The sequence below is a fragment of the Nilaparvata lugens genome, chromosome X (genome assembly GCF_014356525.2).
Source record: "Nilaparvata lugens isolate BPH chromosome X, ASM1435652v1, whole genome shotgun sequence".
NCBI classification, from domain to species: domain Eukaryota; kingdom Metazoa; phylum Arthropoda; class Insecta; order Hemiptera; family Delphacidae; genus Nilaparvata; species Nilaparvata lugens.
Genome location: NC_052518.1, coordinates 99,055,594 through 99,074,543, shown reverse-complemented (window position 1 = coordinate 99,074,543; position 18,950 = coordinate 99,055,594). Strand labels below are relative to the sequence as shown.

Sequence of the window (18,950 nt, the reverse complement as noted above, 5' to 3'; positions counted from 1 at the left end):
GATGTTTTATTTTTGTTTAATAAACATATTTTCAACACTGTATCCATAGAGATTCAAAAATAGATCTAAATATGGCCGACTCCACGCTTTATCAACTTAGGGTTTGTATAAATAAGTTTTTTACTTTCTGGTTCTCAGTTGCATAAAACGCAAATGTATTGTATTGTTTTGGTAGAATAAATCTCAACACCTCATGACCTGTCAAAATATGGAAATACATTGCAAGATGGAGGATATTATTTTGTGAAATGACAAAGCAGTTTCGGCGGCTAAAATTTTGAATAGTATTTGACTCTGTGTGCCCCCAGACACCAAAAAAGAAGAAGAAGAATTAATTTTTGAGCGGTTTGACTTATTGGTCGCCCTGATAAGCTATTTAGATAAGTAGTTGTGAATCATGCGCCTGCAACTCCCGTTGGAAGTGTGACCGCTTGAGCCAACTCTGAATATGATTCATGTGTTGTAAAATCGCTTCCCAGTGGTTCGGAACCCACGTAGAACTGTAGGTCCATTCATCTCTTACTATCATCTGCATCATTACCAACAACGCACAAGTCTAGAGCTTGTGGGCATCACCCTCAGCAAAAATAAAATCAATGAGCTGGCGGCGGCACCAAGTACTGTCTCTATTTTGTTTCAGTTCAGATTAAGTACAAAATAACATAACAATGAGTCTTTACTGATATAAAATTCATAAAAACAAATTATTCATTTATTTAAGATATGTTAATGATTCATAGTTCAAGATTCATTCATTTATGAAACAGCCAACTGTGTGTCATGCTCATTACATTAGTGCCTAGTGTTGTAACCTACTGAATATTTCTTATACCTTTGTGAATTTTCCTGATATCGGAAAATTTATAGATTGGGTCTGATTTTAGAATTGATCTTTACAGATAAAGAGATACAAGTATCACCATACAAAGTGACTAAACAAAAATAGTCCTTGGAAAAATTCAATTTTAGTTCTCCAGGTAAAAGCTGTTTTTTCTTCAAAAGTATGATTCATCAAATCTCTCAGATCACAAAAATCACTATCTTCAAATTCTTATAACTGAAGAATAGGAGTGAATCTCTCCAATGTGATGACATATTATTGTTACTCTCGTCAAGTAGGTCTACTATCATTCCTGAGAGAATGATAGTATAGAATGAGAATTTCATTATAGAATATAGAATGAAAATATAGAGTATAGAATGAATATCATTCTTGAGAATGAATATAGAATGAACATATAGAGTATAGAATGAATATCATTCTTGAGAATGATGGAATTTCAATCTTTGACAATTTTTGCAAAAATTCATTCATGGATTTCATGAAAAATTCTAATCTCCCAGATTTGGATGATGTTCAGGCTATGGATAGAGGTTGACCTAACAAGTGTCGTGCTATAATGGTTCAATTCTTCAATTTTAAATCTTAGGTATCTGAGTAAATAAATTATGCCGATAAACTCTATGAAACTACTGAGCACATTTGTGGTTAATTTAAAGTGTTGGCTCTTCTTCTTCTTCTTCTTCTTCTTCTTCTTCTTCTTCTTCTTCTTCTTGTTCTTCCTCTTCCTCTTCCTCTTCTTCCTCTCCCTCGTCTTCTTATGATGCCGCCACAAAATAATAAAATTGAAAATTTGAAGAAAAATATAAAATCTTCCGCCATTATCATCTCGGTAACAAAGCATTTTAGTTTTAGAACCCAAGTTTACAAGAACTTCTTTATTTAGATGTGAGGAATACCGTACTGAGCTTATTGGTCAATTTCAGAAACACTCTGTATAGATATATCTTGGAAAATTCTGCCATCACTAGCTCTAGGATGAGGAAAAGAGAAAGCTCTTGAAGGAGAAGGAAAGCCCTGAGTGGAAGCGACCTTTCTCTATATGTGATGCTTCCTCTACAGTGAGCTCCACGTTATAAAGGCAGTATTTGATTAACATTGTGTTGCTATCCTTGTCTGTCATTCGACAAACCAGATAGCACTCTCCTTTTCTAGCTCCGCAACTTTGCCAGATGGTTTTTTAACAATGTAGAAATATAACTAATTAACAAAATATTCAATCATAATCATGAAAAACTATCATTACATCATTGGAAAATTTATTTTCTTAACAAATAAAATATAATTCATCATTTTAAACAAGAATAAACAGTTGATATCATATAAGATTTACAGCTATACTGTATAGAAGACAGTCGCAAGGAAGAGAATCACCAACGTTGTTCTCCTATCTTTCTCCACTGTCATTATAACGTAGACCTCACTATACCTCCCAGTGCTAGAAGGTTGACGGTGGTTTAAAAGTTCCATTTTTTCTATCCCCCTGCGCTCATCTTTTTCCTCACCCTCCTTCGGCCTCCACTGACATCAGATAATACCGGTATCAGCTATCCTCTATAGAAGGCAGTGGCAAGGAAGAGAATTGGTACCACTGTTCTCCTATCTTTCTCCACTGCCTTTATAATGTGGACCTCACTTTACCCCCAGTGCTAAAGGGATGAGGGTGATTTAAAAGTTTCATTTTTCTATTCTATACCCTGTGACACCCCCACACCCCAGAAAAAATCTCATTTGGCCTCCACTGGCCTTTTTCCATAGTATCATTTTCGAATGAAAACTCAATCATATCATTGGATTCAGAAATAATAGTTGCACAGCTTCTATAAAATAAAAAAAATGTTTTTTCGATTAAAATTTCGATAACTTCACCGGGTCCCGGGTCCGAACAATGTCACCGACTGAGCGACAGTACTGAGGTCTAGGCTTTTAGGAGAAAAGCCCAGAGATCTGACCCCGAGAAATAAAATTCTCTAATAAAATAAAGTTTAGTAGAGTAGAATGTTCATAATTATATATAGTCCAATAGAATATATTTCCTTATTATATTCGAACACTGGGTCGGTTTCCGAGCTCGGGATTTAACCAAGTTCTAGACTTTAAACAGCTAGAGTCAGAAAATTGGCTTTCCCAAACGGGGCGTAATCGCAGTTTAAATTAAATATCGATAAAAGTAGTAAATTGAAAATAAAATAGTGTAAAGTTTCAGATATTTTGAATTATTTAGGAATGTTTCATTTCGTCAAGGAAAAACGTTTCCAATTACAGAAATGAGAGAATAAAGATTATCAAAAAAACTGCGACTATGCCTCGTTTCGGAAAGCCAGTTTTCTGACTGTTTAAAGTCTAGAACTTAGCTTAATCCCAAGCTCGGGAACCGGCCCTGTATGTTCCAATATATATTTGGAACATATAGTTCCGAACAAATCTATTCCCCTCAGGTCTAGATCAGACCCCGCCCTGAGATCTAGGCTTTTCAGGGCGAAGAAAGTTTAGAACATATTTTGTGGAAGTAGAAAAGACAAAGTCACTGCGGAAAAGCAGTGCAATATTTTATGCGAATAGAAAGTGGAAAGTGAATTCTAGGAAAGAATAATCTCAAGCTTATTTCTCAGTAAAGATGACGAAATTGTTAGTCTTACAGACGCCAATATTGCAATTAATTCCGTCTGGACTTATTTGACAAACAAATTACTACATAGACGTAGACTATTTTATCTATTCTATAGGCTAGACTAAATTATTGATAGATACCGTATCGGGTTGTGTAGGCCTATCTCTATTTCTTGGAGAGATGTTTTAACGTTCAGGAAAAAACAAACTCCCCCCCCCTCGTAGATACGCCTATGTACCGTATCATAATATAATATTATATAGTGAGGTCCACGTTATAATGACAGTTTTTTATTAATATTGGTGTTGCTATCCTTGTATATTATCATTCTTCAAACTAGATAGCGGTATTCTTTATCTAGCTCTGCAACGTTGCTAGATCGTTTTTTAACAATTTAGAAGTAAAATTAATTAACAAAATATTTTATCTTAAATATGAAAATTTATTATTAAAACATTGGGAAATATATTCTCTTGACAAATGAAATATAATTGATTATTTTTAACTAGAATGAACAGTTAAATTACATTAGATATTATACAGGTATCAACTACCTTCTATAGTGCGGTCCACGTTATAATGTCATTATTTGATCAACATTGGGCTTGCTATCCTTGTTTATCATTCGACAAAGTAGATAGCGCTATAGTAAGGTCCACGTTATAATGACAGTATTTGATCAACTTTGGTCTTGCTATACTTGTCTATCATTCGACAAAGCCGGTGGTACTATCGTTTTCTAGGCCCACAACGGTGCCAATTATGTTTTTGACAGTGAAGAAATATGATTAATTGATGCAGAGAATCGGCATCGCTATTCTTCTATCTTTATCCACTGTCATTATAACGTGGACCTCACTATATACTTTTCTAGCTCCGTAACGCTACCAGATCGTTATTTAACAATGTCAAAATATAATCTGGCAAGGCAGAGAATCAGCAACGCTGTTCTCCTATCCTTTTCCACTCCCATTATAACGTGAACCTCACTATATAGACAGAGGCAAGGCAGAGAATCGGCAACGCTGTTCACCTATCTTTCTTCGCTGTCATTATAACGTGAACCTCACTTATAATCCTATCATAATTTTCTTTGTATTTGAAGTGAAATTATCTTTGAAGAATATAAAATTACAGATTAACCTGTTTAAATTATTACATAACCTCAATTCGGTTTATTTTTACTATCTGGAAAAATAATACTTTGTAGTCTACGGTTTTTAGATTCGTATTCCTATAACTTAGTGCTGATTTGATGAGTAGCCTAAATAATATGCTTAGATTATTGAAGTTCCAAACAATTGTATGATTTAAGAATAATAAACCTCAGACGACCATTTCTAGCATATCACCAGTCATGCAGGCAGAGAAAAACGAACTCTGCTCACTCTGGCGTTTGTTTCGTGAAGCGAAAACATTTTTATGAATGACAGCACCGACACGATCCGAAATTTGGCCAGAAGTTGTAACTGCCACTACGCTTGTTTGTTGTTTTGTGAATGAACGGCCAATCACTGCCTCCCAAATCCAGGTGGCATACTGCAATTGGCTCTTCCATTATTTGACGCTTGAAAATATTTAGCAACCACTCGGCTTCGAATTATTCAAAACTAGCTGCAAGTGACTTAGTGAGTGAGTCTTTTTCAATGATTCAGATCACCAAATTATCGGATTGATTTCAATTTCTACAGACGAAAAAAGGTAATTTTATTTTAAAATCAAATGTCCATCCAAATAATATGTTGGCCTATTATTCGTCTTTGATTGTAGGCTTCCTATACAATAGAATAACAACTGATTCCAAATAGTAGGCTACATCAGTAATTTAAAAGAGATTCTGTAGAATTTCTCCAGTTTCATTAGAATTCAAATGGAGTAACAGATAAACAAATATTGAATTAAGATTCTCGTTATAAAGTTAAGATTTTTGTTTCTAAGGGGAAGGTACCGGATCCCGAATCGAATCAAATAAGTTACGGTAACCTAACCTATAAAAACTTTATATTGGTGTTCAATGTAATAAAAGGGATGGGGTTAGCGTTTAGGTTAAAAGGTTACAAAACTTTTTACTGGTGAAATAATTCAAAGTTTCTCGATTTATATACTTCAAAAACTATTAAAATAAGAAAGTTTTCTCGTGAAAACATTTTTTTCCGATCATTACTTTTTGAGATATGAGCGCCTAAAGTTTAAATTTTTGGGACAGATCATTTCAAATTCGGTAAGTTGAGAGATAAATTCATGAATTTTTGAGGATAAATTCTTCATCGTATTTTTGATTGAATAAAACAAAATTTCCTGAAAATATCAGTTTTTAAGAAAGTTTTTTCAACTTAAGCTTACCAAAAATAACTTTTAGTTGAGTCATTTTTGACTCAATTAGTTGAGTCATTTAGTTGACTCATTTTTGAATTAGTCTTGGTAATTTTTCGTAAATTGAAATACTTTCTTAGAGATTGATATTTTCAGGAAATTTTGTTTTATTCAATCAACAATACGATGACGCGATGGACTATTTATCCTCGAAAATTCATGAATTTATCTACTACCGAATTTTAAATGATTTTTCCCAAAAAATTAAACTTTAAGCGCTCATATCTCAAAAATTAATGATCGGAAAAAAATGTTTTCACGGGAAAACTTTCTTATTTTGATAGCTTGATAGTATAGGAACACAGCGAGAGAGAGATAGCGCTATCCGCTTTGTTGAATGATAGACAAGGATAGCAATACCATTACTTATCAAACACTGTCATTATAACATGGACCTCACTTTATATTTCCACATCCAGCCCATCGTCCCTTTGCAAGCTTGAACCCTTGATACTTGGAGCTGACAGATGATTTGACTTGGCTTCCATCTTGTCCCACGGTAGTCTCATCGTTCCCCTTCATTGTTCCTCATCTTAAGGTGCGTACAAACTTTCGCTCTGCTCCGCAACCGAACGTCACTCCAGCAGAGCGATTGATGATCGACCGGCGAGCAAGAGTGGTTCGACCGGAGAACGCGAGAAGATCTAGAGCGACTGTGGTTCGATGGAGGAACGAGGGTGGTACGAGGGAGGAGCGTGCTCGGTGCGGGTTGGAAGAGCGTATATGTGTACGCAGCTTTACGGACATGACCATTCATTACAAAATTGAAGCTCACAAAATTTCCTACATCTGTCTGACAAGTTTTCCAATGTGTGTAAGGCTATAGTGGATGAGGTCCAAGTTATAATTGCAGTGTTTGATTAGCAATGGTATTGCTATCCTTGTCTATCATTCAACAAAGCTGATAGCGCTACCTCTTTCTCGCTTTGCTCTGTTGCCAGATCGTCTTAACAATGTAGAATTCAGTGGCGGTTTTAGGGGGGGGTGGTGGTGTTGGCGGCCCCCCCCCCCCTTGATCAGGGAATTTTTTTTTCATGGGGCCGTTTAAACACATTTTCTAGTGTAATTTATACCTAAATCTTTTGAAAAAAGCATTGTGAAACAATAGGAATACTGCAAATAATAGAAATTGTATTAATTGCCGAACTGTTTAATATTGTTATGTTATTTGTTATTGTTATTTCATCGTATAAAACCGCATATGATGAGCACAGCTCAAACGGTGTACGACATGTCAAATATATCAAGTATATGGTTTCCCTCCATTGAGGGAAAGTTTTTCATTTCACAAAATCGTCTGGATAACTTCTGATCTCTAGGATTTCAATGAGAAGATCTCATAACATTCTCTTAATGATTACGGGCAGCATTCAGTCAGTATATCTTTGAGAGCTGTATAAAATTTACCATGACTGTCAACACTCTTAAGTTCGTCCGTCAAACAGTTGAAATTTCTGAGCCCAGCATAATGTGGTCCCCCCTCCAAGAGCGAAAGTCTATGCGTGGGGTACTGGAGGGTAAACATTTTATGTCTTGTGGGGTATCTGTGTGAAATGTTATCCTCCATGAATTTCTGCTTATTACTGTAAACAAAAGATGCAATATCCAAAAAATAATAGACACCATAAAATATTAGACACCATACAAAACGGCAAAACTACTCAACCTTAAGGCCTTTTCACACCGAGTTCGCAAACGTCGTTGACGTCCGGGACGTTTTTGAAAAAATAAATTACTGACCATGCTATCAAATGAGTTAATCCACACCGCGCATCCAGGACGTCCCGGACGTTGGCGACGTTTTTCTGGGAATCACTTGCTGAGCAATTTTTCACAAACGTCCGCGACGTCTGCAAACTAGCGCATGCGCAGAAATACTTTTGAACCACATGCTCAGCTCCCTCTCATTGAGTGAAACGTGGTTATTTGACTGAAACGTCTGTGGATGTTTATTATGTTGCTAGGCGGTGTGAAAAGTGCGCGTCGTGGACGTCGGCGAAGTCCACGACGTCTGCGACGCCGGTGTGGAAAGGCCTTAAATAACAGTGAATTCTAGTGCTCAAAATGCTTGAAACGTGAGTTTTAATAAAAAATAATGCCCCCCGTACCACCCTTTCCAGGTGGAAGTAACCCCCTGGACCCCCCCCCTGCTGCTGGACTACCGCCACCCCCTTACAGCCATCGTAATGCCGCCCCTGGTAGAATTGATTGATATTTAACAAAATATTTCATATTAATTATGAAATTATTGAAAAATATAATTTTTGCTTAATGAAATATAGGCCTAATTGGTTATTTCAAACGAAAATGAACAGTTAATATTACATCAATAAACCTGTATCAACTACCCGTCTATAGAAGACAGATGATCGGCAACGTTTTTCTCCTATCTTTCTCCACTGCCATTATAACGTGGACCTCACTATAGTCGCATATTGAGACGCGACCGACGTGACACGACGTGACCGGACTCTGTTAGATAAGTTGATATATTATTGTAACGTTCACATTGAGCGAAGCTAGCATGTGTGAACTCGGGTGACGTCATGTCACGTCGCGTTACGTATCAATATGCGACTAGCCTTATAGTTTCCGTGGTATCCAAGCCAATTTTTTCCCGTGTGACATTTTTGAAAAACCATGTTTGCCTCCATTTTTTCGGCCTCATATCTATTTAATTATTGATGGAAAAAAATCATGCTGATTATAAGCTTACTTACTTACTTACTTCTCAGCTCTACAGGTCTTTGCAACCCTTGGCCTCCCTCACATAGCCTCTCCATCTGTCACGATCCTCGGTCTGCCCCCTCCAGTTACGAACTCCAAGCGTTCTCAGATCTCGTTCCACATCATCCGTCCATCTATTTCTCGGTCGACCTTTTCTTCTTCTGTTATATATCCTGTCCTTCCATATACATTTCACTACTCTTTCATCTCCCATTCTCACCATATGTCCCATCCATCTTATTCTGCCAGCTTTAATAAACCGCACAATGTCTTCATTGTTTAAGAACTGCTCTATTTCCAAATTTTTTCTTCCTCTCCAAAGACCATTCTCAAAAACAGGACCCATGATTCTTCTCACTACCTTCCTTTCAAAAACTCTCAATCTTTGCACATCTCCAGCTGTAAGCACCCATGTTTCCGATCCGTAACTCACCACAGGCCTCACCAATGCTTTGTATAATTGTAATTTCGTAGCTCTAGATATCAATCGAGATTTGAACAACTGGATATTACCATAGTATGCCCTGTTTCACGCCATGATCCTGTTGTTAATCTCTGCTGAGACTTTCCCACTACTTGTCACAAGTGTTCCCAGATAGACAAATTCTTCTACCTGTTGAAATGTGTAGGGTCCAATTTTCATGTCTCTAGCAACTCTCCTACCTAGGCCTACTGCTGGTGACACTCTCAGATACTTTGTCATGGCCTCATTTATCTCCAATCCCATTGGTTCACTATTGATTGCCAGTAATGTGAAGGCTTCTCTCAAGGCTGGTACTGTTCTAGCTACTATGACCAGATCGTCTGCATATCCACAAACTTGCCATAGTCTATTTACTATTTACTATTTACCGATTATAAGCTCAAAGTGCATTAATTCATTTATTTTATAGCCATTTTGAAGTGCGAATCTGAATATTCTATATAAAACGATTTTTTTATATAATTATTATATTATATTATTTTAATTATATTCATCATTATCATTATTGGCCCAACAGCCCGCATGTAGAGCCTTAGCCTTGACAACCACATCCTTCTATCCCTCTCGACATTCTGCTGTTCTTCTCCATCTTCTCACACCCATTCTTCGCAAATCCTCCTCCACATCGTCAACCCACCGCTTTCTTGGTCTTCCTTGTAGTCTTCTTCCTCCGGGTTTTCCTTCCAGCACCATCTTTGGCACCCTCCCTTCCGGCATTCTGTGCACATGACCAGCCCATCTCAGCCTCATACTTTTCACAACAGATAAAATACTCGTCTCCTTGAACAACTTTTCAGTTCCTCGTTTGTTCTTATTCTCCATATTTCATTTTCCTTGATTGCTCCAAAAATTATTTTTAAAATCTTTCTTTCCCATCTCTGTAGCAGATCTTCTTCTCATCTAGTTAATTGCCAAGCTTCGGCCCCATATGTCACTATTGGTCTTAAAACTGTTGTGTAAATTTTTATTTTGCCTTTTTTGACACATTCTTGGAGTTGAGAATATTCTGCAGGGTGAAATAGACCCTATTCCCGGTCATTATCCTAGCATCCACTTCTTCAGCCACATTATTTTCTTCTGTTCCTAATTACTTGAATGATTTCACTTTATAATTATATAATAATATTTTTATATTTAGATTTTAAAGTCGAATTCCACTGCCGATACTAACAATTTTTGAAGATTGGAAATGGCTTATCCTCTTAAATTCATATTGAATAAATCATTTGATGAGAGATATTTTTAACAACATCCTTGTGGCGAATCATGATTGCCACCGACACCTGTGATGTTTTCAACTGGCATAGTTTGTTTATCACTTGTAACAGTTTATTCCAATATTGATCCAGAGTTCAATTTTGTCATTCCAACATTAAAATTATTTCATCATTCATCTAGTTTCATTTAATCAATTTCAACATTCCTATATCCTTATGCTGAAGTCAAAGCATTATTGCTTAAAAGAGTTTCAAAAGAGTCTATGGATTTTCTACATGACTGCCTTAGTGTGATACCTCAGTGTGATACCCGTTTATATCTATAATACTCTAGAAAGTGGTGCACCGTGCAGTAAAAAAAACATTAAAAAAAGGCCCGGTTGTACAAAAGCCGGTTAAATTTTAACTGTGATTAATTTAACGAGAACCAATCAGAGAAGGCGTTCTCGAAAAGACGGTTAAAATCACGGTTAAAATTTAACCGGCACTGGAAATTTTTATTCACACTCATAAATACATATACAGAAACCAAATAGAGTCTAGCTTGACAAATACAACAATAATCCATCTAAAATTTAATAAAAGATTGTAAGTAATAGTATATAATATAATAATATATAATATAATACTAATGTGAACAATAACTGCTCACAAAGTGCTTCATGAAGCACTTGTCCGTGAGCAGGAGTTGAGGTTTAATCGGATATAGGAGGAGAAAAAAGCCTACACACACACACACACACACACACACACACACACACACACACACAAACACACACATTCAATCACCATCATCATGTAATTTTATTGATTGATTGCAGCATTTCCTCTCTTTAAATATACTTATATTATGAAATGTAGTTCAAACTGCGAAAAAAAATGGGAGGAAGAATCACCAGCATAATTTTTTTCAACATAATTCATGACAAGAGAGGGAAAATTGAAAAATAAAAGATGAGACATAACAGTGATAAATAAAACAATGTTTGCAGATCAAAGCTCAAAGCAAAGGTTAAACTTTAAAGGATACAGAAGTAACTACAGTAAAAAGACCATACTACACTGAAATTCATATTCAATAATGTATTAGATATTAGCACCATGTGTTTCTCAGCTTACTACTTTGAATAAGTCTTCTACTTCTAATGGTGAATGAAGCCATAGCCAACTCTTCGTTTGTTTTAGGAATTTCTTGAGATTCTGTAGCTTTCTAATCTCATCTGGGAGAATATTAAAGAATTTAGGTCCAAGGAATAAAAAGCATCTCTGGAAGGTAGTGCTGTTTGGTTTGGGGAGTCTGATTAGCATCCTTGTAGTTTGCCTAGTTATCTGCTGATTTTGTTCAAGATTCCCCATTTGATTCCTATCCCCACTCATTTTATAAAACAAAGATAAAACTTTCAGTACATACATGTATCTGAAAGGTAGAATTCCAAAAAACCTGAATATTGGGAAAGTATGCGTTCGTCTATTAGCTCCAAACATTATTCTAACAATTGATTTTTGTAGGACTATACGATTTTTAAAATGAGACATGAAGGTAGATGCATAACATGAGATTCCGTATTCCAGCCTACTATTGAAAAAAGAGAAATACATTACACGAAGAATATTTACAGGGAAGAATTGACGCAGTTGATAGAAAGTCCTAACTTTATAATAAAAATATTTGAAAAGGAAATAGTATTGGAAAATCAGAATGGATTTAATTAGCTTGTTATGAAAGAGAACTCATGGGGAAGGTTTAGGGGAAACAACAGGAATATCATGGAATCAATTAATACTGCTAATAAACGAATTACAAAACTTTGGTATGAAGAGCTGAAGGGCAACTCAATAATTGAATAGCCAATTCAGTTGAGACCTTATCTCTCGAAAGGTACAAGGAAGTAGGCCTAATCAAAGACTTGAATGATTGCAACACCACTGAAAGTGGAAGATGATAACACAAGGTGTGCGATTGACAAAAGTTTGTTGTGATTTCACCCCTGATTTTATTCTAACTTAATGTTCTACCGTCAAGCATTGATTCAAATTCTATTATTTTCAAGATAATACGTTTGTTTTGATTGATAGTGAAGAATCAGACTATCAGCTGTCATGTACATACTTTAGATAGATTGTCACCCGGTTTCCAGGACACTTATTAAATCTATAGGTTTGTTAAATCTAATTAATCACTTATTGAAACTAATGAACCATTATAAACCTCATCTATAGGTTCAATGGTCCATTGGATTTAAGTGTCCTAGAAACTGAACTCAAATTATTGGTTTCTACTCAATTATTTGAAAATAAATTTAGGACACAAATTATGAGAATATGCAAAATATTCACTATTTGTATATAGATCATTACCGGTATATTGTATATTTGTATCATGTAATGAGGAAATGGCAAATATTTTAGAGATAATATAAAATTAAAGTAGAATTTCTCCATAACCTTTTGTGGAATTTCACCTTTAACCTGAGATAATATAATTCAATTTATTGGAATATCAGTAGATAAAACACTTGACACAATGTCATTTTAATAATCTAATGGAAATATCTAGTAAGACAGAATAAAAACATTGTTTTTTGGGTGCATGGCAAATGATGTTTTTTTTTTAGTTTTTTTTGGCTTCATAGCAAATGATGCTGCAGAGTTATTTCAATTCAATATGCAGTGTGATTGTAAATCTACTCACTTCTAATACCGTAATTATTAATTTTGAACATCAAAAATGAAAATTGAAGTAATTCAGACGTGATGATGCGTCAATCATTTATTTCCTATCCCGTACATGTATAAGCCAATTCTTTTTTCTTTATAATATCGTATATATAGATAGATGAAGAATAAGAAGATAGAAGATAAGACCGTTGAATACGCTGTTTTATTTGTGACCACACTCAAATTATAACAAACTTGAAGCTTGACGAATTGAAAACTTGTTGAACTGAAAACTTGACGTACTGATAACTTGACGAACTGGAAATAAGCCTATAATCATCCTCGGTAAATTAAGAAACGATATGCAAAATAACAAGTCAATCAGCTCAGTAGTTCAGATGTGATGATCATGTCTTTCCTATCCTGTACATGTATAAGTCAATTATACTCTTTTTTGCATAGATTAACATTTATGATTATGTATTTTTCTATATTATAAACTGTTTTGTAAATCTCATTAGCGTTTCTCTTTGCTGTAAATTGTTGTATTATAATGTTTTGTTTTTGTTTATTTTGGGAAATAAATTTCAATTTCAAATTCCAAATTTCAAAATTATATCCTTTATAATATTATAGATTTACAAAATAAATTGCATTATAAAGTTTCTTAAATAAAGCATTATTGTACATGTTCTGTACATGTTTAAGTGAATTCTATTCTGTATAATATTATAGATTTACAAAATAAATTGCATTATAAAGTTTCAATATTAATTTTTTTCAGATCAGAAATTGTGGAGATACATTCGTATCTAAGAGAGTAATTCAAGACTGAGTTAATCCTGAGATCCAGTAAGTTGATAAATTTTACCTTTGGTGATTAGATTCTGATATTTCTTTGCCCTCACACTAACATGTACCGGTAGTTCATGGTAGAAAAATAAATAGTAACTCTCATTTTAAATTCACAAAATAAATTTAAAGTTCCGAACGCTGGCCGGGTTGGTCCAGTGGTAAGGAGCGTTATAAACTTCGGTCTATTAGCACCGCCTGGTTCGTGGGTTCGAATCCCGCCGATGGCTTGGACGTTTGATCATCTCATTAATTCACCGACGTACTTTTAATTACCCACGCACAAACAAAGAGCTCATTTGGGCATCATCCGATTAGATGAAAAAATACTGTATAATAATTAATTATTTCAAATATCCAATGAAAGCTATGCTATTAGAACTAAGGACTTTTGCTACTACAAATATTGACCGAAGTACTAAATAGCAGGAGGAAATTTGAAGATTGAAACTGTATAAAAATTATATTATTATTATACAGTATCTTCTTAAAATGTATGAATTCAGGGCTACTTTTTCGTATTTATAAAATAGAATATAGTACCCTTCGAAATTAATAAAATAATAGAATAAGAATACAAATTATAACTACTAGTTTCAGTGATCACAACATCGTCAGGTTATAAAAATAAATTTCAAATAGATGTTTACTAATAGTTTTGTTATTTTTCTTTTTTTGTTAAAAACAACAAAACTATTAGTAAACATTTATTTGAAATTTATAAAAATAAACTAAACTATTAGTAAACATTTATTTGAAATTTATAAAAATAAATTAAACTATTGGTAAACATTCATTTGAGATTTATGGTAAGGTAAATTTATGAAATTTGTGGTAAATTTATAAAAATAAATTTCAAATAAATGTTTACTAATAGTTTTGTTGTTTTTAACAAAAAAAGAAAAATAACAAAACTATTAGTAAACCTTTATTTGAAATTTATTTTCACAACCTGATGATGGTGTGATCTCCGAAACAAGTAGTTATAATTTGTATTCTTATTCTATTATTTTTTTAATTTCAAAGGGTACTATAATTCTATTTTATAAATATTAATATACAGTAATATATTATTATTACAGTAATTATATTATTATTCCATCAATTGGTTAAACTAGTAATTTCTAATAAAATCTTTCATAATAATGATTATTTTTTCAGGACATAAATTGTGAACTCAAACGAATCAACCTAGTGTGCAGTTTATGATTGACTATTCTACTTGTTCTAGAAATGCCGCCAAAAAGATCGACCAGGAAACAGAATGCAGGGCGAAGAAGGGGAGCTGTTAATCCTGCTGCAACCACTACATCGAATGATGAAACAGTGACAGCACCTGACAGACAACAATCGGCAACCAATACATCCAATGGTATGCAGTAATGTATGCTTCATTACTGTAATGTACTGAAATGTTATTACAATGATACTGTAATGTAAGCTTCGTTTACACTAAGTAGCTGGAGAGCTATATAGGGCCTACTATGCCAATGTTAGATTATTTAAAAGTAAGTTGGTCTGCAGGAGCACCAAGATAACAATATAAAACATTGGTGCGTCCAGTGGCAACATATGCGGCAGAAACTTGGGTGATGAATATGGCTGACGAAAATGCGTTAAAAATCTTTGAAAGATCCATACTAAGAAGAATTTTACGGTCCCGTTCAGGTTAATGAGCAGCAATGGCGAATAAGAAAAAAATGAAGAAATAGAAGCATTAATAAAAGGAGAAAATATAGTACGCTTCATTAAGGCCCAAAGAATAAGGTGGTTGGGGCAAGTGATGAGGATGAGTGAGTGAGTGAGGATAGAATGCCGAAAATAGTTTTAAATAGCAAGTTGCACAGCAGACGAAAGAAAGGTAGGCCAAGGAACAGGTGGGTGGACCAAGTGATGGATGACCTGAGAAAGATGGGGGTGAGAGGATGGAAGGAAAGAGCCATGAACAGGGAAGAATGGAGGCGTGTTGTGAAGGAGGCCAGAGCTCACCTAGGGCTGTAGCGCCGGATAAAGAAAAAGAAAGAAGAAAGAGCTGGAGAGCTATATTTATAGCTCTGATATATAAAATTTGAGCAACATACAGCTCTGTCAGCTACATATATAGCTCTGCTAGATGTAGCTCTGCTATAAGTAGATTTAACGCTGATTTTATGTATTGTAACAGAACTATTTGTAGCTCTGCTACATGACAATTTTTGTTTATAGCTACTCTGTCCTTGAAGGAAGGCTGCCGCAGCCTTTACTGCTGTTTGCAGCTGTTTAGTGCCTGCTGGGTTTACACGAGATATACTGTACTCATTTGTTGTCAGAGTGGTAGTAGGTTACTGCGCATTGCGAGCATTTCTTTTTGATTTATATATTATTGTGCAATGATGGAGAGTGAATTTGACTGAAATATAGACAAAATTATCCAATATCTTATATTTCTTCTCTGTGCTGCCATTACTTGTAGCAGAGCTACATATAGTTTGGGATAGACAAGTATTCACTGCTCAGTTCCCAGCCAGATGCTGAAGAAGAAGGTAGTTCTTGCAGCAGCCGCTGCTTTCACCGCAGCTACTGTGATATTTTCATCACAGAGAAGAGAAAGAAGATATTGAATAATTTTGTCTCTATTCCAGTCAAATTCCCTCTCCATCATTGCACAATAATATATAAATCAAAAAGAAATGCTCGCAATGTGCAGTAACCTACTAGCACTCTGACAACAGTACATCTGGTGTAAACCCAACAGGCACTAAACAGCTGCGGTAGCCTACCTTCAAGGACAGAGCAGCTACATCTAGCTCTGCTATAAACAAGAATTGACATGTAGCAGAGCTACATGTAGCTCAGATTCTCTTTGATGTCTACAGAAAATTTTGGATAGCTCATTTACCGCTGTATAGCTGAGAAAACAGGCTTAAAACTGCTATATAGCAGATCTCCAGTGTCACTTTTTGTACACTTTTTTTGTCACTTTTAGTGTAAACCTAGCTTAATGGTGAAACAGCACCATCCAGCTCCAGCCACTACATCCAATGATAAGTTTAACCTTTTAATGGTTTGATTCGCCTGACATTCCTTTCCCCACACACTTACATGCTAAAAAATGAATAGTAACTCTCATTTCAAATTTTCAAAATAAATTTGAAGTTCCGAATACCGGCCGGGTTGGTCCAGTGGTAAGGAGCGTTATAAACTTCGGTCTATTAGCACCGCCTGGTTCGTGGGTTCGAATCCCGCCGATGGCTTGGACGTTTGATAATCTCATCAATTCACCAACGCACTTTTAATTACGAATGCACAAGCAAAAAGCTCATTTCGGCATCATCCGCATCAATAAAAAAAATATTTCCATATAAACATCCAATGAAAGCTGTATATTAATATTAATATGTAATATTAATAAATATTAATATTAATTAAAGCTGTATATTAATATATTAATATTTCAAACATCCAATGAAAGCTGTATAAATAGAACTAGGGACTTCTGCTACTACAAATATTGACCGAAGAACTAAATAGCAGAAACTAAATTATTATTATTATTATTATTATTATTATTATTATACAGTAAGTAATATTGAAGGATATGAGATTGTAGCGATGGTAATTCTATTTTGATGTATGATGTTATCATCATATGAAAGTAATAATGTGATTAATTTAAAAAGCAACATAGTTGATTAAATAAATAAACAAGTTAGTTTTTATGAGAAAAGCAAGAAAATGTAAAAAATGTGAATGTGTGCAATTAATAAAAGTTATTAATTCATGACAGGATATTGATTTATAGGATAATATCCTACAATATATTATTATTACAGTAATTATATTATTTCTCCAGCGGTTGGTTCAACTGCAATTTCTAATATAATCTTTCATAATAATATTTTTTTAGGATAGAAATATTGTGAACCCAAACGAAACAACCTAGTGTGCAGTTATGATTGACTATTCTACTTGTTCTAGAAATCAAAATGCTGCCAATAAGCATGAGAACCATCAGGAAACGGAATCCAAGGAAAATAGGGAGAAATTTTCCAGGAGCACCTAACAGACGACTCCTTCCAGCTTCAACCACCACATCCAATGGTGAAACAGCGATAGCACCTAACAGACAACACCATCCATCAGCAACCACTACATCCAATGGTGAAACAGCGATAGCACCTAACAGACAACACAATCAATCAGCAATTACTACATCCAATGGTGAAACAGCGATAGCACCTAACAGACAACACCATCCATCAGCAACCACCACATCCAATGGTGAAACAGCGATAGCACCTAACAGACAACACCATCAATCAGCAACCTCTACATCCAATGGTATGGTACCTGTTGAAGGTCACAATACTTTGCTAGATATAGCAGGTGTTGTAGAAGAATTTTGGCCAGAAGACAGTCTGCTGTGTAATATCACGGTAGAAGAAATCGAAGCTCTAGAGAAGGAAGACCTCTTCATAGCAGATGGAGGAAGTACTTCGGTACCGGTAAGTGCTGAACCAGCTATAGAGAAGGAAGACCTCTTCATAGCAGATGGAGGAAGTACTTCGGTACCAATAAGTGCTGAACCAGCTCCTTCATGCCCAATGAATTCCTTCTACCCTAAAGATGTAGCCATATCCGGATTGATCTCGGAGTATCTCCTATCACCTACAGAAAATTACTTCCAGGAAGCACATCGTACCCTAATGGAATATTACGCTGAAAACCATGATGTGTTACTGAATGATATCATGGAGTTATACTGCCCGGATGCAGAATAATAGTTTTGAGGTAGCTTTGAGGTTGTTATTACCATGTGTAACCCTTTTGAAACATTTTTTTATAAAATGAGAAAATAGAAAACAACCAGTTTTTGATGCTTACTCCATTTTCAAGTGAGGATGTAATTTAGCTTTGAGGTTGTTATTACCATATGTAACCCTTTTGAAACCTTTTTTTATAAAATGAGAAAATAAAAAACAACCAGTTTTGGATGCTTACTCCATTTTCAAGTGAGGATGTAATTTAGCTTTGAGGTTGTTATTACCATGTGTAACCCTTTTGAAACCTTTTTTTATAAAATGAGAAAATAAAAAACAACCAGTTTTGGATGCTTACTCCATTTTCAAGTGAGGATGTAATTTAGCTTTGAGGTTGTTATTACCATGTGTAACCCTTTTGAAACCTTTTTTATAAAATGAGAACATA

The 18,950-nt window shown here is 34.9% G+C and overlaps 1 protein-coding gene across 1 annotated transcript; it reads left to right on the top strand.

Annotated features, from left to right (window-relative positions):
• The first annotated feature begins 13,726 nt into the window (after positions 1-13,726).
• Positions 13,727-18,538, top strand: LOC120354864. The gene is made up of 3 exons (XM_039442812.1): positions 13,727-13,763; positions 14,995-15,135; positions 17,721-18,538. The coding sequence occupies exons 2-3, from the start codon at positions 14,997-14,999 to the stop codon at positions 18,521-18,523; spliced, it is 942 nt and encodes a 313-aa protein (XP_039298746.1). The 5' UTR covers positions 13,727-13,763; positions 14,995-14,996; the 3' UTR covers positions 18,524-18,538.
• Positions 18,539-18,950: the final 412 nt, after the last annotated feature.

Bases quoted from the DNA above. Each gene is read 5' to 3' on its own strand.
- LOC120354864 (XM_039442812.1), top strand. From the start codon at position 14,997: ATGCCGCCAAAAAGATCGACCAGGAAACAGAATGCAGGGCGAAGAAGG. The intron at 15,136-17,720 runs GTATGCAGTAAT...TACTTGTTCTAG, and splicing joins GGCAACCAATACATCCAATG to AAATCAAAATGCTGCCAATA.